At 35.6% G+C, this 21,737-nt stretch overlaps 1 protein-coding gene and 1 long non-coding RNA gene across 2 annotated transcripts in view; both read right to left on the bottom strand.

Annotated features, from left to right (window-relative positions):
• Positions 1–6,570: 6,570 nt before the first annotated feature.
• The window catches only part of LOC144958164 (neurexin-4-like), a 41,661-nt gene continuing 26,494 nt past the window's right edge, over positions 6,571–21,737 (bottom strand). Inside the window, exons 20-26 of the mRNA XM_078889931.1 lie at positions 17,772–17,891; positions 16,379–16,564; positions 15,722–15,864; positions 9,276–9,375; positions 8,633–8,760; positions 7,770–7,917; positions 6,571–7,219 (exon numbers count right to left, since the gene is read on the bottom strand). Coding sequence (XP_078746057.1) covers positions 7,029–7,219; positions 7,770–7,917; positions 8,633–8,760; positions 9,276–9,375; positions 15,722–15,864; positions 16,379–16,564; positions 17,772–17,891 — 1,016 coding nt within the window. The 3' untranslated portion in view covers positions 6,571–7,028. The remainder of the gene's footprint in view (positions 7,220–7,769; positions 7,918–8,632; positions 8,761–9,275; positions 9,376–15,721; positions 15,865–16,378; positions 16,565–17,771; positions 17,892–21,737) is intronic.
• Positions 19,146–21,308, bottom strand: LOC144958207 (uncharacterized). Its single transcript, XR_013642381.1, has 3 exons — positions 21,277–21,308; positions 20,767–20,905; positions 19,146–19,830 (listed from the first exon to the last, which is right to left on the bottom strand). It is a non-coding gene; the product is annotated as an uncharacterized LOC144958207 (long non-coding RNA).

Raw genomic sequence — 21,737 nt, 5'->3', positions numbered from 1 at the left:
CTGGGAGTTATCCAAATTGTTCCTAAGTCGTATAGTTGAGGGCAGAAACGAGTGAAGATGGTAGCCCACTCTAGATTGTGGCAACATAAATTTGCCAGGTACGCACCTTTTATAAATTTCTATTGCTCTGTTTTAATTCGCGGTTCCTCACAAAGTAGCATACAATTTCCTGCCCATCAATGTTTTTGTTTATGCATCTTAACAACGACACTACCACATTATCTCATTCGTCTGTAGTTTTTAATTCATCATGTGTTGTTGATGAAGGGGATACCCGAAACGTCCATTTTATCTGTTTTCGTATATTAAACTGAAGCTTACATTCAATTTCACAGTTATAATTTATTTATTTATTTCAATTCTGAATATAAAAAAGCAAGAACAATTCAAAAAATAATTCTATGTGATGAAACCACGTACAGAAGGCATAGCAACATAAACATTTTCGGCAATTTAAAAAAGTATGTTTATAAATATAATTTAAGAAGTGTCACACTTTGTGACACAGCAGTAACGAGTCTAAAACCGGTCGCACATCTATTCGGTAACCTGTGGGATCAATTATCTTTATCGTTATTTATTTCGGGAATTCTCAAAATATTTTTAAGTAAGTCCTTCTGAGCCACTTGGACTCATTGTAAAACAAATTAAGTCCTTTAGAGCCTTGTAGCTAATGGTGCAGGAGTTATTCCGGTTTCAATAGCGTGAAGCGGACAATTAACGTATTTGTTTGAAAACCTTTGAACGGGACGCTAGTCTGTTGTCTATCGCAGATTACTATCCCAGCTTGACAGGTACCCTTTTACACCTGAATGGAGTGAGTGATTGGAGTAAATTTTCTTGCTCTAGAAAGTACAAATTGGCTTCGGTCGGAATCGGACACAGAATCTCTGAGTCCAGAGTACAACGCGCTAACCATGGGCCACCTTGCCTCCTAAGCTTATAAATCCGGAACTTATCCATGTTTCTGTGGCGTTGAGCAGACAAATAACAGTTTAAAATTTAAAATAATAAAATTCCCTTTTTCATCCCATAGGGGAAATTTTTCTCGAGGGTCTATTCAAAGGTAAGACTGGAATAACCCAGGCGTCAGCCACAATGCAGCGCCGCAAATTTAGCTAGGACGAGGTATAACCCAGGCGTCAGCCGCAGTGCAGCGCCGCAAAGTGAGCTAGGCGAGGTGACTTACTCAACTGATGCCTTTCGGGTACGAAGCATGCTGACTTTCTATTATCCTCTTAAATGATTCTAGTCCGTCAAAGATTACTTTCATCAGCGAACTGGTACTCATTTGCACCTGGGTAAAATGCGGTGATTCCAAAAAAGTCATTTTAAGATAAGATCGGAGATCACCATAGAGTCTACGGAATTGACCCTTGAGCAATCTTTGGGTCATTAAAGGTTGCACCCAATATTGTTTTCTCTTTCAATTTGTCTTTTTTTTCCACGTAGTAAAGCACAGAAATTTGCAACCTCTATTTCATCCATTACTTTGTAGTAGTAGTAGTAGTAGTAGTAGTATAGTAGTAGTAGTAGTAGTAGTAGTAGTAGTAGTAGTAGTAGTAGCAATAATATTACTCTTGCTATAAGAATATTTCATGATTATATAAATCTTATGTAAACAAATCCCATTGTACAGTGTAAAAAATCATTATCGTCATGTCGTATCTTATGTTGATTCATAAAATGTGAATTATTAAGTTGCAATTGCCTACAAATAAACTTTTGAATCTTGTAAAAAAAAAAATGCATTCGCGCAGGTGTGTCCTGGGACAGTCCTGTCCTAGTGCGGAACCCCTTTTGAATAGAAGTTTTCTCCAGTGGGACAGGACAAATTTGTCCCGGGACAGTTGTCCTAGTGCGGAAGGAGGGTTTCACAACGGCTTGGGACACAACGGGACTGTTTTGTCCCGTCCCAATTGGTGCGGAAGATTTCTCTAAATTCTATATATTACAGATTTGGGACAGGACTGTCCCAGGACAGTCCTGTCCTTGTGCGGAAGAGGGTTTAGATGCCTTTCGCGTCTCGACCGAAAGATCGGGTCGCCTTGGCTGTTTCCAGTATTTCCTGTGTGAGATGTCTCCAATATTGCCGGTCCTCTGCTAGGGTTCTCAGATTTTCAAGGTCCCCTGCCGTTATGAGACTAATGCTTTGTCCAAGTGTTGTGAGGTTTTTGTTTAGGATCACAGGGAGTGTTGTGATCGGTCTTCCTCTGAAAAGGTTCCCGTGTTTTTGGAAGTATCCCGACATGGCTTGGTTAGCTGGTATGTTTTTGTCCCTGCGTGGTATGTGACCGAAAAGTTGCCATCGTTGTTGTAAAATGTCAAGGGAGATGGTCTTTCTTTTGTGATCTTATAGAGTGATTCATTTGAGATCTTTTTTGGGTATTTGATGTCCAGTACCCTTCTTAGCTGTGTGCGATGGACTAGACATATCTAGTATTCTTTTTTAATTCGTGCTTCCTTACAAAGGAGCATAATATTTCCTGCCAACCAATGTTTTGTTTATTCATCTTAACTACGCCACTACCACATATCTCATTCATCTGTGGTGTTTCATTCATCCTGTTTTGATAATAAAGGGGAAAGCAGAAACGTTCATTTGATCTGTTTTTGTAATTAAATTGAAGCTTACATTCAATTTCACATTATAATTTATTTATAGATCCCAAGAGCACACCATCAGTTTACTTAGTTTAAGATCACCTTCATCCTTCACCCAGACACCAGCACAAGATCCCACTAATAATACACTCAAATGTTTACAAATCATATGTTAAATATAAAAAATAACAATACATAACAGAAAGATGATTTACAAGGGGAAAAATATCGTCTCCCAAAACTACAACTACACATTCGACTGTTTCCCTCCCAGCCTAAGACTCCGACCAGGGCCATTCCAAGACAAGGACAGAAAGCAATAAGAAAACAGATACAGGGGGACAGAAGACACTACAAATACCTCTCTGCCTACTATGGGAGGTCGGGAACCCCAATCAGTAACAATACATAACAGAGAGATGATTTACAAGAAAAAAAAATATCAACTCCCAAAACTATAACTATACATTTGACTGTTTCCCTCTCAGTCAAGGACTCCGGCCAGGGTTGGGACAAAACCAAGTAATCCAATTCCAAGACAAAGACAGTATGCAACTAAGAAAACAGATATAAGAGGATAGAAGACACAAATGACCTCCTGCCCACCATGGGAGGTCAAAGACCCGCCTAGACAATTATTTGAGAGCTCTGTGAATAGCAGCATTCCAGAGCTGAACACACTTACATATTATGTAATGCAAGTTCCAATTTCCGGTGCTAAATTACTTGAATAATGTCACCCCTTCTTCTTCTTCTAATATGTCTTTTTATCTGGAGTCCCGTTTCTAAGATGAAGGTAGTCGTCTTTTTGAGTTCTTCTGGCGGGCCGAAAAGTGTTTGTTTTTTTTTTTATGAAGAGAAGTTGCAGAGGGCCATAGTATCTAAATAATGGCAGTACATTTTTAAAAATATTTTATTTCACAAATGATTATTTGATATTGTAAAAAATATGAACATTCGAATCATGAAATAACTGATTCATATCTAGGTATAACGGTACAATGGAATGTTTTAGTCGTTATCATTATCATACTCCTAAGGCAGCAAATGTCTTTTGGACGAATTCATTCATTCATTCCATCAAAGTTCTATAGTATACCGTGAAATATCGTTATAACGTCAACAGTACATGGCAGCTCTTTTAAGATGAGCCCAGATTAAATTAAAATCATGACACATCCCTCTGTCATAGTATTTTTTTATAAGTTGCCCTTTAGAAATATAAGGCCTATGGAGCCGGATTTCATGCTAGTTTCTATAGCTTTAAATGGACAATGACAACTGCTTGCTACCCTTTGGATAGGTCACTGGTCTATCAAAAAAGTACTTTTCAACGACTACCAGACCAAGCAATCCAATCACTTCTGGAAGGACAAGCGGGTCAGAAAAAAAAACAAAACAAAAAAACAAAAAACAAAAAAACAAATACTTCAATTGCACTTTGGATAGATAACAGTCTCCTTGAGTGCTCTAAGACAGGAACCACGCAGAGATAATTTAACTGATGAGAAATTTATCTGTTATAGAGCCAGCATTATAATGTCCAGTTTACGGTACAACAAGATTTTTCAGTATTTTACCAACAACAGGTATACAGTTGAATTCCCCATAATATGCTACAATATAACTAATGAACAAAAAAAAACAACAAAAAAATTATTTGCAAAATCAACAATTGGCAAATGGAATGATATGTTTAACATAATATATGGCGTAGAATGAAAATTAATTTACTTGAAAAAGAATAATAATGTGTGATAATGAATGAATGTTAGTCCCTTTGGTAAATTCCACTTTATTATCTGCTTGGTGGAAGGAAAACCTTACTACAATATCTTTATTAAAGTTTTCTCCATCAATACTCTTTTACTACACATAACAATAACAATTATTTGATGACATAGAAAACAAAATTACTTTTAAAGGTCTCCAAATTTTCACAATCAATGTTCGACTACACCCTTTTATTAAAAGGCCACATCTCTAGTTTTAGATCCCAATGAAAAAAAAAAATTTTAAAGGATTGTTAAACACAAAATTCAGGAATAATGAAATGATGTGAGAAAATACTAGTATATTCACCACAATTCAATTTATGGTCTCAGCGGTATGGTCTTCCCTTTGTACCCGAAAGGTACCGAGTTCGACTACCTGCCATGCTGTGCGACCTTGAGCAAGTCACTTAGCCTTAGCTCACTTTGCCGCATTGCACTGCAGCTGAACGCCTGGGTTATTTCAGTCTTCTCTTGGAATAGACCCGAAAGAAAAATTTTCCCTCAGGGATGAATTAAAGGAATTATTTATTATTTATTCATTTATTTATTCAAACACAAGTGATGTTGCTCTCACAATCGAGATTCTGCAACAGAATGGATTGAATACAATTCAAACTATATAATAATAAAGGTGAACAAAAAAATAAAAAACAGGTAGTTATCAGATAGGAATGGGTCCGTTTGGGGGATAGGAATTATGAATGTTTGAATTTTATAATACAATATTATGGTCATTTCAGCTTTAACTCAAAGAACAATGTTAAAATATTATACGCAGTCGTACATCTTGGATAACAATCATCATTACACACACACACACACACACACACACACACACACACACACAATCACGCACATGCATATTAATTAATCGGGGTCTATGTACACAGGGTTTTTTACTTACTTTGCAATTGCATAAAATACATTTCCATAATCACATTAACACACGTATACACATACACGTACACATACACGCACGCACACATATTCAAAACATATGCACACAATCACACAAACACACTGACACCCCACTGGCGAGAAAAAAAACGTTTTAAAAATGGAAGGAATAAATATACAATGGTTGATGTGCTCTCTCTCTCTCTCTCTCTCTCTCTCTCTCTCTCTCTCTCTCTCTCTCTCTCTCTCTCTCTCTCTCTCTCTCTCTTTTCTCTCTCTCTAAAAGATACTGAATGCACGAGGAAGGAACTAACTGTCATCTCCTATAAGACTACAACAATAACAAAAAACGAGTCATTTGAAACCTTGCTGTAAATATAATAGTAATAATAATAATAATAATTATAATAATAATAATAATAATAATAATAATAATAATAATAATAATAATAATAATAATAATAATAATAATAATAATAATAATAATAATAACAATAATAATAATAATAATAATAATAACAATAACAATAATAATAATAATAATAATAATAATAATAATAATAACAAAAATAATACTTTATACAGCGCCTGTCCCTACAATATAGCTCTAGGCATATAACAACATGGTACATTATATCTAGTCACCTGCATGCACTTTCACTAAGTATCTTAGTGTAAGTTACCAACATTAGAATCATACAACAGCTCTTGACTTGTGCACTCAGTATTTTTGCTCTAAGTTACGAAAACCGATTCGGTTTTCAGTCTTCTATGTCTTTCTCTAAAAACCCTAGATCAACTAATAAGGCCATCCATTTATTTCTGGGGTTTATTTTTAACCATCATCAATTGAACCTATTAGAATGGTAATCAATTCTCAGCATTTCAGTATTTCAAAAGGTAAATTGCATACGTATTGTATCGTTATATTATGAAATATTAAAAAATAAACAAAAGCCCAGTCAGTTACACTCAAAAATATAGCAGGATCAATTTCCTTCAAATATTCCATTTAAATACACACTATCTTCTCATTCATAATAACACGGACAAACTGCTGCATAGATTGAAATAATAAACAATCAAATATATGCGTCTCTCAATAAAAACATTGTTAAATCCTCACCAATTCATCTGTGCATCTTCACAGTGGCTCAACTATTTCTTTTCCATTTTGTCATACACTCACATAACACTACTTAAAAAATTCTATTCAAAGAGGAAACCATGGGATGTCAAAAACTTCCAACATAAAGAGATCTAGTCTTTTGTTCATTTTTTTTTTTAAAACAAATTTTGATCCACAAAAATTCAGTCTTGAAAATTCTCAATGGAGAGAAAAGCACATTTTTAAAGAACTTTTTAGTTTACTGTACTGATTTTTAAAATAAATTTTAATTAACATATTCAATACCAATACAATCATGAAAAATATTACCCTGCCCCGTTTGTTGATTTCAATGAATATAAATTTTAAAACAATATGAACAATTATACTAATTTTTTTTTCCACAAAAATGTTACCCCAATAAATAAACCAATTATGAATACCATTTACTTTTCAATAATGGAATACAAATTCTAAAACAGCTTTGTCTATTCTATTTTTTTAAAGGCTGCCATTCATAATTTTTTCAGATCACATCATCAAACACATCTGTATTCTTTCACCACCATTTTCATATCAGCAGCATCTCCCAACCGTTAACCAGAACCACTGACAAACTCATCATCGCATTATTTACATTTAAATTACATAAAATACTCGTAACTCTTGGGCAGATTGGGCAAGCCTGTTTGGTTATAAACCACAGCACTATCGGGGTTGTCAGCAAATTCAGATCCTGCTGCCTCCTCAGTTTCATAATCGGCTCCTTCCAATCGGCTCTGGCAGCAGAACAGGACGATGCAAGCAACCAAGATGACAAACAAGGCACATCCCACTAAAATAACAAGGCCAAAAAATAGTTATTGTCAAATAAAACTCAAGCAAAGAGGGGGTGGGGAGGGACTGTTATTTTCGAAAACAAGACTGTTTGGTCTTATTCTTTTATTTTCTCAGTTTAACAGATATTGCAAATTTGTAAAAAAAATTAATTATAAATGAGCTTTTATATAGCGCAATATCCAATAAACGTGCTCAAAGTGCTTTGCAAGGGGTCCCTGACCAACAGCAACACATAACATGTATAACGGGACATGACGCCTGTTAGACGATATTACACTTTTCCTGAGAGAGACAATGCTGTTAACGGCCAGGTACTCATTTTACACCTGAGTACGGTGAGAGAATGTGAGTAAAGAGCCTTTTCCAAGTACTCAACTATGCTGAGCGAGACTCGAACCCATGACCTCCGATCCACTAAACCACATAGTAAGGGTCATATAAGTACTATCGAAGTTGAAGATGACAGGATAATAAAAGTTTTTACATTGCTACTATTACAGTTCGTTTTGGATTTGTAACATTTAAAAAAATGCAACACTGCATACCTCCAACAAGAGTTTTCTCCTCATCAGAAAGAGGCTCCTCTGTTGTCCGTCTGTAGGTGACATTCTGTAGAATTCCCTTGTAAGGCCTGGTCTGAATGGGTTCGGGTGAGACTGTGATCTCTTCAAAACCACACATGTCCTCTCTCATCTATTCAAAAGATTGGAAGGAAGAAAAAATAAATAAATCCCTTTGTTTATCCGAATTAACAACCGTTTCTTTCATTTCAATCATCTTAAGGCTGTTTATCCCATCTTTCTGGAATTTAAATAAAGTTTTACACTTATTGTTTCTTTTCTTGTTGCTGGCTGAAAAGCTCTGACCCCTTAACATATTATGCTATGTATTTTGTTCTTTTCCGAAGCTGTTAAATAGAAACTTATTAAAAACTGAAATGTTAACTATGTTTTCAGAGGTCGTAAAGTGTTATAATAAGGCATATTTTTAGATGTGGCTGAAAATGGCTTAAAACCAAAAATTTTCTTGTACAGTATTTTGTTGTTTTTCAAGCTTTAAAATTATTTTTTTTTAATTGAGCTTTCACATCGCGCAATATTCACTAAACATGTGACAGAGCTTTACAAGGGGTCCCTGGCCAATAGGAACATTTAATATTTAGGACGGAACATGACGCCTATTAGGCAATATTACAATTTTTTTCGAACAGAGACAACGCTATGAACGGCCTGGTACTCATTTTATATCTGAGTACGGTGAGAGAATGTGAGTAAAGAGGCTTTTCCAAGGACTCAAATATGCGCCGAGCGAGGCTCGAAACCAGGGCCTTCCGGTCCGAAAGCGAGTGTCATACCACAAAGACCACATAGCCTTTACACTCATCGCTGGTCAGCAATGAAATACAAACCATGTTTTCTGGTTGTAAAGTGATGTAATCAGGCTTGGGATCCTGGAAAACTCTCTTCAAAGGGAAGATGTTGTCAACCTGCATGCGGAAGATACAGCCTTCAAAGCCTTGCTTTGTGTTGGACGTGTCTGGGTGGTTGTAAAGAGAGACAATCAAAAGTAGAATGATTATACTGTGTGGTAATGATGATGATGGCAAGAAAGATAATAATAATAATAATGATAATAATAATAATAATAATAAAAATAATAATAATAATAATAATAATAATAATAACAATAATAATGATAATAGTAATAATAATAATAATAATAATAATAATAATAATAATAATAATAATAATAATAATAATAATTAATGACATTTATAAAACGCATTTCAGGAAGATGTAACTAAATTATTAATTTTATCGAAATACTAGAAAACTGTATCCTATAGAAAATATTCAAAACCCTAACTCGTGATTAAACTTTCTTTTTACTTAATGACATAGGTCAACAGAACAATGATATCCACGACAGGACAATCTTTCATCCAAAAGAAATACTTCATACTTCACCCAACTTCCTTTCACAAATAAAAATATACAGGATTTGAAAATTTGCATGTTGACTTGTAAGATAGAATAGATTATTCAACTCACCGTTATTTCCAATAAAGAGATATTTGGGTTTTTCTAAAATGGTCTTGGAACCCGGTGATGCCTCTAGAAAGACTTTACTGAATTTAGGATAGTTGTCAACCTGTCATGAAAGAGATTTTAACTTGAGCATTTCAAATGCAAAGCGGCAATTAAAAAATAAACTTGAGCTTTTTATATTTTGTTTAATGTCAACTCAATGTGCTCAAAGCACTTAACAAGGGATCCCAAACCAACAAGTACATTTAAATTGTAGAACAAGGCATGCTGCCTTTTTTTTTTAGACTGATACAATGCAGTTACCTGCAAGGTACTCATTTTATACCTAAATGCAGGGAGGGAGTGTGAGTAGAGAGCCTTTTCCAATGATTCAGCTTTGAACCACCAAGAGAGCCCGAGACCTATCGGTCCAATTACAAGCTATATACCACTCAGCTCACAGAGTCGCACACATGGATTAGAACTTTTTAAAATTTAAAATTTAGTCATTATGCTGTAATCTATTTATTTTTAATGGTTTCATTGCTTTTAGTGATCATACCCAACTAAAATGAGAATACTTAGAAAAGAAGAAGGCAAACAGGATACAAACATAAAAATAACTTCAAATGTTTAAGTAATCAAATAGCTAAATGAACCACTTTAAAAAATGCAGGAGATTCTTCCCTCTTAGCAAAATTAGGAAATAGAAGAAAATGTAAAACATTAACTCACTCAATTCTAGACATTTTTGCTACTTTTCAAAATTGGAAAAAAATATTGAAAATGAGCATGTGCATAGATAGTTTTATTCAACTACGATTTGTAAAAACAAAGAACATTAGCTTTGATAGTACGCCTATAATTTTTCTCAGAAAAGTGTAATAAATAGGCATGGGGTAAAAGTAACCCCGGATATACTACGGATATAGTCGGTGTTAGGGTTGAGTGAGTTAAGATTCTTCAGCATTGCAGAAAGCCATAAAGAAATTGTTTGTATGTTTGCTGTAATATTATGGTACTTGCGACATATATTTAGCTAATTTCAGCCCCAGTAAAAAGGAAGAAAATGGGTTAGTCAAATGTTATAGATTTACAATTGAAAGCACACAAGAAAAAGTAAGACAGAGGGGAAGGGTTCAAATAGGGAACAGATGTTGATTCCAAGAGCACACTACAGGGGTGAGAATGACTGGTCACTAAAAAGGAGGAAATTTTTCAGCGCTTAGATCAAGAACCATCCATGAAAAAATACCCTATAAATTTTAATTTCATTAAAAGTTATTGTGATGCAATCCAAAATGTGTCTCCCAGCAATTTCTGACATCACTCGGAGGAATTTCAAAAATTGAAAGTGTAATTATAATATGGTGGTTGTAGTAATGGTAGTGGTAGGGATAATGATGTGGTGGTGGTTGTAGTAGTTGTGGTAAGGATGATGATGTGATGATGGTTGTAGTAGTAGTGGTAGTCGCCACATACATCTCCCGTATTCTCAGATTCACTAATGCCACATCCCTTTGTTTCAAGTTGACCAGAGACGCCAACTTAAAATTTGGCTCATGTAAATTTCAGAAACAATTCCGAACAATTTCAATGCTTAAACAGGAATTTCTGCAAACAAAATATAATCTATTGAGATCTATAGTCATCCTAATGCCCCTTGTTTCAAATCAAGTAAAGTTCCAAAACCAATTTATGACGTATAAAATATTAAAATGAATGGTAGGTGTGGTGGTAATAATGATATGATGGTGGCTGTTGTAGTGGTGGCAGTAATGATAATGTATGTGGTTGTGGTGGTTACAGAAGTGGTGGTGGTGATAGTGTTGTGTTGGAGGAGGTTGTAGTAGTGGTGGTAAGGATGTGGTAGTGATTGTTGTTTTAATGGTGATAGTGCTGTGATGATGTCGTAGTGGTGATGGTGATGATGATGATGTGGTGGAGGTAGTTGTAGTAATGGTGGTGATTCATGAAATGATGGTGTGGCGATGGTGGTGGTTGTAGTAGTAGTGGCAGTGATGATGATGATGATGATGATGATGATGATGATAGTGGTGGTGGTGATAAGGTTTGTACTTGAAGGCGAAAAGAGAGAATGATGGCTGATGTGAAAAGGATATGATCCACTTTATAGATTTAGGTTTGTCTGACAGAAGGAAAGATAGGTAGTGTGTGTTTGTGTGTGTGTGTTTTGTTTGTTTGTTTTTAAGGGTTTACGGCGCTTGCATCACATTTAGGTTATATCAGCGCCAGTAAAAAGGAAGAAAATGGGATAGTAAAAAGTTATAGAATTACAATTAAAGCACCCAAGAAAAAGTAAGACATAGGGGAACGGAACAAAAAGGGATCAGATATAGATTCAAAGAGCATACCACCAATGTACTTAGCTTGAGATCACCTATAAGTCTCATCCGGGCACAAAGAGGAATAGACTCAAATGCTTACATTATACATTCAAAATAACAAATATACTAATACATAACAGAGAGATGATTTACAAGGAAAAAAAATATCATCTCCCAAAACACTAACTGTGCATTTGACTGTTTCCCTTCCAGTTAGGACTCTGGTAGGGCCAGGACAAAACCAAGTAATCTCATTCCAAGACAAAGACAGAAAGCATGTTGGAAAACAGATATAAGGGGATAGAAGACATAGTATGTACCCTCTTGCCCACTATGGGAGGTCAGGAACCCCATCCAGGTGTGTGTATGTGTGTGTGTGTGAGTGATTGAGTGAGAGAGAGAGAGACAGAGTGAGAGAGAGAAAGAGAGAGAGAGAGAGAGTGCTCAAAGCGAATATAGTGATAGGTACAGAAAGATTAAAGTGAAAAACTAACCGAGGTTAAAGTACTGAGTGAACGTTATGTGTGTATGTGCTTTATTTGTTATGTGTTAATCGTAAATATTAAGCTAACGTATGTTTCATGTTGGCAATTGCCAGGAAATTAACATTTTAATTGAATCCCCTCTCTCTCTCTCTCTCTCTCTCTCTCTCTCTCTCTCTCTCTCTCTCTCTCTCTCTCTCTCTCTCTCTGAGTGTGTGTGTGTGTGTGTATCATTATTAAGTACATGAAGATGAAAAGTGAAAACTTATTGAGGCTAAAGAACTGGGTGCACTTTACTGATTTGTGTGTGTGTGTGTGTGTGTGTGCGTGTGTGTGTGTGTGTGTGTGCGGGTGTGTGTGTGTGTGTGTGTGTATCATTGTTAAGTACATGAAGATGAAAAGTGAAAAAACTTATCGAGGCTAACGAACTGGGTGCACTTTACTTATTTGTGTGTGTGTGAGAGAGAGAGAGAGAGAGAGAAAGAGAGAGAGAGAGAGAGAGAGAGAGAGAGAGAGAGAGAGAGAGAGAGAGAGAGAGAGAGAGAGAGAGAGAGAGAGAGAGAGAGAGAGCTCAAAGTGAATGTAGTGATGAGTACAGAAAGATGAAAGTGAAAAATTAACGAGACTTAAGAACTGAGTGAATGTTATTGATTTGTGTGTGCACGTGTATATGTTTGTAGGTCATTTCAGCGGCACTTAAAATATGTATGGGGCTGTAAAAAAATATAGATTTAAGTAAGATCAAAAGCAGCGGAGGAAAAAGTGAATGTTATTGATTTGTGTGTGCACGTGTATATGTTTGTAGGTCATTTCAGCGGCACTTAAAATATAGATGGGGCTGTAAAAAAATATAGAATTAAGTAAGATCAAAAGCACCGGAGGAAAAAGTGACCCCCCCCCCCCACCTCCGCCGTAACCCTTTCACCTCACCCCCTCCACCGCCCCCTACTGTTTCACTACAGCTTTCTACTACTACTATTACTACTACTACTACTACTACTACTACTACTACTACTACTACTACTACATACTACAACTACTGCACTACTACTACTACTACTGCTACTATACTACTACTACTACTAACTACTACTACTACTACTACTACTACTACTACTACTACTACTACTAATATGTCTTTTATCTTCCATTATAGTCTGGAAAGTTCTGTTCCCTGACGCTGACCTTTGCTTATCGATTAGATCACCCCCCTGGGGCACCCTATCCTCTACCCACGCCACGCTAACATTTCATTCATACTGCAACCACCATTGAGTACAAACGATACAAGTTATTTTTCATTATATTTTATTTGTTTTCCACGTTTATTTGTGTTTTGTTGTGCTGACGAAGGGTTTGTACCCGAAATGTCCATTGTCTGTTTTGTTCCTATACGGAGCCTTTCCATTTTCACTTTCGTTAGTATTTTACTATCACCGACTTCAGGCAGCCCTTACCATTTTCTACGAGGACAAACATACCATCTCCCAAAAACGACTATACATTTAATTGTTTCCCTCCCTGCCAATGAATCCGGCCATGAAAAGGACCAAGCCAAGACAAAGGCAGAAAGCAACTCTGATCCATGCAAGTCAAAAGATCCCACCAGGAAGATAATGTGATAGTTGTGCTTGCACTAGAGGTGGTACTGGTTACAATGAGGGCAGTGATGATGTGGTTGTGGAGATGGTGTTACTGATGATGTGGTAGTTGCTGTCGTAGTGGTGGTAGTTGTGGTAGAGATGGTGATGATGTCATGATGGTTCAGGGGTGAGAATGACTGGTCACAAAAATGGAGTTCAAGACCTATCTATGCCTTGATAACGTATAAATTTGAATTTCATTAAAAAATTTACTGAGATGCAATCAAAAATGTGTCTCGCAATAATTTCTGACACCACTTGGAAGAATTTCAAAAGTTGGAAGTGTAATTACAACATATTGTAGTCGTAGTAGTAAGAAAAGATGGCGGTAGGGATGATGATGCGATGGTGGTTGTAGTAGGGTCGTGATAAGGATAATGATATGGTGGTTGTAGCTGTAGAGGTGGTGGGAATGATGGTGTGGTGGTGGTTGTAATAGTTGTGGTAGGGATGATGTGGGGTGGTTGTAGTAGTGATAGCTGGGATGTGGTGGTGGAGGATGTATTTGTATTGGTAGTAGTAATGATGATGTGGTGGTGGTGGTTGTTGTAGTAGTGGTGGTAGGGATGATGGTGTTTGTTTGTTTGTTTGTTTGTTGCTTTAGGTCTCTTCCAACACAATTGAGGTTATATGAGAGACCGCTGAAACAAAAAAACAAGCAATCCAACAAAAATAGTACAAATGTCAATCAAAATCATAACCTAAAGATATCATAAGCTAAATTATAAATAACCAAGAACAAACAGGCAGAGGATTTACAGGAAAAAAAAATATCCCCTGTCAAAAATACAATCACAAACCAAAGAAGCAGGATAGGCTAGTAAAGAGAAGAAGAAACGACATCACTATCGGATCGTACACCCATGCGAACATCATAGGTATATGATTCAAGGGTGATGCTCCCATCCAACCACCCGCTGGATGATGGTGTGATGGTAGTTGTAGTGGTAGTGGTTGTAGCTGTAGTGGTGGTGGTGGTAGGGATGATGATGTGGTGGTGGTTGTAGGCAGTAGTAGTGGTGGTGGGGATGATGATGTGGTGGTGGTGGTGGTGGTAGGGATGATGATGTGGTGGTGGTTGTAGTAGTAATGGTGATAGGAATGATGATGTGATGGTTGTTGTAGTACAGGTGGTGGTTATAAAAGTAGTGGTGATAGGGATGTTGATGTAGCGGTTGTAGTGAGTCTTTTTAAAAGGCGGAAAAGTGATGGTGATGGGCAGAGATAAACCACCATTTAGGCGGAAGATTCTCAGCCCTGACACTATCAGTGTACTTAGTTTGAGATCACCTAACAGTCTCATCCAGATACAAGAAAGGTCCCCGCTAAGAGGAATACACTCAAATGATTACAAAGTTACAAAGAAAGGAACAACATGAATAGAGAGAAGGGGGGTAAAAGATGTTTTGTTTGTTTTTACGGGTTTTACAGCGCTTGCAACATATTTGGGTCATATCAGCGCCAGAAAAAAGGAAGAAAATGAGATATTAAAATATTCTAGATGTACAATTAAAAGGACTTGAGGAAAAAGTAAGACAAAGGGGAATGGTTCATATATGGAACAGGTGTAGATTCCAAGAGCACAGTATCAGTGTACTTAGAGATAACCTAAAAGTCTCTTCCAGACACCAGCACAAGATCCCACTAAGAGGAATACACTCAAATGTTTAGAAATCATATGTCAACAATAAAAAATAACAGTACATAACAGAGAGATGATTTACAAGGAAAGTCTACATTCAACTCTTTCCCTTCCCTTCCAGCCAAGGATTCTGCTAGGGTCAGGACAAAACTTGGTAATCTCATTCCAAAACAAAGGCAGAAAGCAATTGGTAAACAGATACAAGGGGATAGAAGACGCAACAAGTACCTCCCTTCCACTATGGGAGATCGGGAACCCCACCCAGCCTTTCATTATCCCCCACCAACCACCTAGATAAAGAGGATAAACTATTCATGAATGATCAACGTGTGACATCAGGCTAAGACAAACTAACTTGGAACTCTAATCCCCTTCCAAAATCAAATCGACTGATGGTGACAACGTGAACTTGACTGTTTGCATAGTCGGTGCCAAGTTCTGGGTTTGTATTCTCCTCCACTCTGGAGAAACCAACATCCATGGCCACTTTTATTCCACATGTGAAAACAAAAATTAAGGTTTAATGAGGTGAAAAAATACAAAGACAAATCTATTACTATTAAATGTAATCACACATCTTTACTTCATTTAAAAAAAAAACTATTCACCCATGTCTACTACTGGCAATCATCAAAATAATTTTCAGTTAAAAGTTAATGTTCAGTAAAATACATTATTTCTAAACTTTTCATACGAATTAAAAACTCAAGAATGGATGGATGTGATTTCATTTTTGTTCATCATTTGGCTTAACTTGTGACAGTTTTGGATCGTTTCTGAGCTGGTAAAACAGGAATTTGATGAGAGTCACATCCAAACAGTTTTGCATGTAAAGTGCACCTGCACTTACAGCAACAAAGAAATAGAAAGAAAAGAGAACAATTTAAAACAAATAAACAAAAATGAATATAACAGCTTCAAAATAAGAACAAAATACTAAACACAGAACATTTCAGACTCAAAATCCTTCTTCACCTGATAACATCATTTTATAATATAATATTATTCTCACCATTATTATTAATCTCTACACTAATGTACTGGGTATTCTCAGCATTTCTGATCTGCATGAGGATTCCTCTCTTGATCTGTGTGGAAAACCCGATGGTCGCGTGCTGGAAGTCTGAGGCAGACAGGCCTTGGTCTTTGTCGAACTCATATCGGATCATGTAGTTCTCTTTCAGATTGACTCCCACCTCTGGAGGACACAAGATAAATAAATAAATATCCCAATTTATAAACAAATGAATAAATGAATAAAAAAAAAAAGAAAGAAAGAAAGAACAAATAAATAAGTCAACAAATAAATAAGTCATCAGCTTGACTAAATAGAAAACACAATTTATAAATTTAATTAAGATTCATTTACTAAAAAATTTTGTATCATTTCTTTTTTTCTTCCTAACCCTATTCGTACGTCTTAAACAATCGCATGCACAAGATTTTTTCAAAAATGTTCTCGGTCAGCCAAATGGCAGTGTGCCATCAACATCAGTTTCTGGGGACCTCCCTCCCTTCACAATGGTAACAACAAGAGATGAAGTGAGTAGGAAAGTGCCAGAAGACAATAGAGAATAAAAAATTTTCGCGGCAGTGATGGGGGTTTGAACCCGCGATCTTACTGGTATGACAACTCCGCCTGGCCAGTGAAAGCGTGACTACCATATGAGCTATCCACGATGGTACGTATGGTCGCGAGTTCAAACCCTTATCACTGCTACGAAATTTTTATTCTCTATTGTCTTCTAGCACTTTCCTACTCACTTCATCTCTTGTTACCAACATAAGTGCCTGCTCCACTCACATTTCTGAATTTTAGAGTTCACAATGTTGTCTGAGTCACGTATCAAAAGGTTTATTAGCTTTAGATGGGATGGATTGAAAGAACGGGCATCGTCCATTCCACGACTTAAGCTTCTCGTCATCAGTGAACCCCCTCCCCCTCCCAATTCCGCAGACAATTATACAAACATAAACACACACATACATACATACATACATACACACTCCTTGCATTCATTCTTCTCACCCACCCGTTCCCTCTGTCATTACCTTTATTCCTTCTTTTTTTTAAAATCAAGTGAAAATACAAATATGGTGTTTAATATCTTGAGAAAATTTTGAATTGAGAGCGGCAAAAATCATAATCCATTTCCACTTACCTTGCTAGGGTCCCGACAGCTCAGTTGGTAGAGCACTCGCTTCACACACAAAGCAACCGAGATCGATTCCAGGTGCAGTCGAGCTTGTTCTGAACCCCACCCCCACCCTTCCACCGAGCAGTGATTGGGTAAATTTATTATGGTCAATTTACTTATTGAATCACTTGTCAGAATTTGGCCCACCCTGACAAAACACAATTGTGAGGTGATAGGTAAAAAAAAATGTCAAGGGTCAGGACTCACCTCTGCCACAGTTCCAACCTCTCCAAGGCGTGTAAGAACAGTCACACGTGTAGCGATCATAACCCTCAGTACACGTCCCTGAATTGAAGCATGGACTGCTGGCACACTTGCCGACACAACCTGAAAAGAAAGACCATAAACACGTCATACTTCATATCATATCATATCAGTCAGAGGGCTTTAGAATGGACCAAAATGCCCCAATAATATAAGGTAATGTAAATGTTGCTGCTCGAAGCTTCAGTGGTGTTTCATTCATCCTGTTTTGTTGATAAAGGGGAAATCCGAAACGTTCATTTGATCTGTTTCCATACTTGGGGGCCAAAAAGACCCCAGGGGGGTGTTTTTTAATCATGAAACAGTCAATTTTTGACACAGAGACCTGAAATTTGGTGACTTTTCCTAAAATGATGAGGTCCGTGATCATGCCAAATTTCATGTTTCTCACGTGCATAGTTTACTCACACTGAGCATGCTCATCTGGAATTTGAGATTTTCTGATTTGGGGTCCAAATGGACCCCATGACTTTTATAGAGAAAAATACTAGAAAGTACGATTTCCTGATTTGGGGTCCATTTGGCCCCCATGACTTTATATAGGAAAATACTAAAGATTTCAACAAAGGAATGCTATTTCTTTCATTTTATTCCACAATTTTCTATAATAATAATAATAATAATAATAATAATAATAATAATAATAATAATAATAATAATAATAATAGATAATTTTTATTATTGTTATTATCATTATAATTTTTATTATTATTATTATTATTATTATTATTATTATTATTATTATTATTATTATTATTAGTATAAGTATTATTATTAGTATTATTGTTGATGTTGTTATGATTATTATTATTATTATTATTATTATTATTATTTTTATTATTATTATTATTATTATTATTATTATTATTATTATTATTATTATTATTATTATTATTATTATTATTACTATTATTATTATTATTATTATTATTATTATTATTATTATTATTTTATTATTATTATTATTATTATCATTCTTCTTATTATTATTGCTGTGATTATCATCATCATCGTCATCATCATCATCATCATTATCATCATCAACTCCATTCCGTGAATGATGTTGTTTTTATGAAGTAATTGCAATTCAGACATGCACAACACTTTTACAAGTGAGTGGAGTCGAAGAAAAACATGTGCCAACAATACCTTGGTTCATCCAATACAATTTGATAATGGTAACAATTGACTATAATTATGCTGATTCTCATTGATGCAATAATACCTTTTACGTGTAGAAAAACATTAGAAACAAACAAACAAACAAAAAAAACAATAACAAAACATAATTCAAAACTTATTTAAATTAATCCGAGGCTCAGCTATAGTTAATTTTATGAATTAAAAGGCAAGAAAAAAGTTCCACTATCACTGAAATATTGTTTTAGAAATATGATTTTTTCTGATCAAAGCATGTGAACATATTCATTTACAAGAGAAGTACATATTATTCTGCTACGCTGTGAACATATAAATTCTCCACATCTGCGGCAAGTCTTTCTGAATTTTACATCATTTTTTTCTTGGACATTTTATGGATCTTCCCCTTGTCGCATTCTTCCTCTTCCTGTTGTGCTGTTGATCTTATTCTCCCATCTTGCACTTGTACATTTTGTTCTTGTCCCTTCTTCGTACATATCACCACAAGAGTACTTTTCATTTTCTTAGTGAAAAAAATAGAATACTCCGGAGGCAGGCTTTTTCAATTTTCTTTGAATGCATGACATGGTTCTTTTGGATTTTATGAACTTTGATAGAATTCTTCCTATATGTGGAATTTTGTTCTTATTCCAAGCAGTGCATTCCTCCACAAACAATTTATTTTGGAAGTTGCCGACTTTTATTGTTTCTTCAGCTTCATCTACCTCAGATTCAGAATCGGTGGCATCTATTTCTGGATCTGGCTGCAGCAGAATCAGTGGCATTTCTTCATCAGTGATGCTTTCATTTGAAGAGCTTGTATCATTCCCATTCCAATGAAATGGTGAAATACCGCCAGTGTCTGAAGGATTAGAAGAAAAAAAATTATATTGGGAAGGAACACACAACTGGAAATGGCGATGAAAGAGAGAGAGAGAGAGAGAGAGAGAGAGAGAGAGAGAGAGAGAGAGAGAGAGAGAGAGAGAGAGAGAGGGGGGGGGGAGAGTATTTTGGGGATGTGAGTATATTATTATTATTTTGAAAACTTTTATTTTACTGGAATCCCCAATTGACAATTATTGTCATGTAGAAATAAAAGAAAACATCAACTATGAAAGTATCTGAGAGTAATGTGATTACAAAACAATGTAATTTTTTCGTTGTCTTCATGGATTTGCTGTGATATGCTGAAAGTCACATCCAACAAGTCAGATAAAAGAGGTATAACTGTTCGATTTTTCATCTTAAAAAACGGCTTTTACTCTGAAGTCTTTGCAAAAATTGATTAGTTGTTAATATTATTAATTTATACCTTCATCGTTATCATCATGGGGGAAAATCATCCATTACCTGGAACTCGATTTGCAACAGGTCATCTTTATCTTGCATTATTAATTGCTGATATTCTGTCAATTCACTGGTTAAAGATAAGCTAATCTTACACCAACTTAATATTTATTTTACTATTTCATACAATAGAAACATACTTGATAATGCTGTTATTGTTTGGAGAAATGACATTCTAATAATCAGAATTGAAACTCAGATTCTCATTGGAGATCAGCATAATATTTTTCATAAAAGGTATCATGGGAGTGAAGAGAAATAACTTTAAACACACAACAAAAACAACCCCCCCCCCCCCCCAAAAAAAAACACTTTATCCCTTTGTAACTAGCCAACAATGCAAACATATTAGATTTCATATGATGCCTGCTATTAACTCCGAGCTAACAACCATTACACAGATAAATGTAATAGGTACCATTCAGTTTTAAATAAATAGTAGGTGACATACCTTCCCCATGCACTGGGTTGCCCCAGCAGACTGCAACTCAATGTATATTTGAGCATTCAAACTACCAAGGATTTTACACTTTCTCCATTCGTCGTGTTTTAGGTCCGATGCAACATAATTTAGACCACACAACGGATGGCTGAAAATAAATAAAAACACCCAGCAACATACAAATCATTTAGTTAGCAAATTCAAAAGCAATAATCAATACAATATGACTGAAACATAATGTAGACATTTAAGCTAATTTAGTTCACCTAGAGATTGAATAACGGTACAAGAAAATAAATCACTTGTCATAATAAGTTACAAACAACTCTGTGGTTAGGTAGGGTACACACAAGAAGAAAAGATAATCGAGAAGCGAAAGTAAGGAAGTATTTGAAGAAACCTTAAATTGAATATTAGCGCTTTCATTTATCCATTATTGTTTCATCATTTCATATTTGGCGATTCTAGCTGGTACTACAATCATAAAATTAACAATACTATCGATTCATTTTTCGTTACATAGGATAAGTGTCAGAATAATCTTCATACATCATATCTAATGAAAAAAAGTAATGAGTTAGTACTTACTTGGATTTTTCTTGATTAGAGTTGATGAAAAAGTAGGTAACTGAAACTGGCGCTCATCATATTGGACAGCAAACAGGAAACAAAATTACCAAGTCAATTATTGTAGATGCCATCTACTAGTAAGTTGTGGATCATATTGACAAGTCTATGTCACTAAATAAATAGATGCATAATGTCACAACAAAAACAACAAAATAATGCAAACTTATATTGCCTATATACATTTAATGAGAAGATATGATTTTAACTGCATTTTCCATAGTAAAATCATGGGGATAAATGGCCCTCAAATAAGAAATAAATAGGACTTTCTAGTATTTTACTATGTGCAAGTCATGGGGGCCAAATGGACCCCAAATCAGAAAATAGGACTTTCTAGTATTTTTCTCTTT

The sequence above is a fragment of the Berghia stephanieae genome, chromosome 12 (genome assembly GCF_034508935.2).
Source record: "Berghia stephanieae isolate SIO BIC M18660-M18661 chromosome 12, UCSD_Bste_1.3, whole genome shotgun sequence".
NCBI classification, from domain to species: Eukaryota; Metazoa; Mollusca; class Gastropoda; order Nudibranchia; family Aeolidiidae; genus Berghia; species Berghia stephanieae.
The sequence above is the reverse complement of the archived record's forward strand: the minus strand, read 5'-3'. Positions and strand labels throughout refer to the sequence as shown.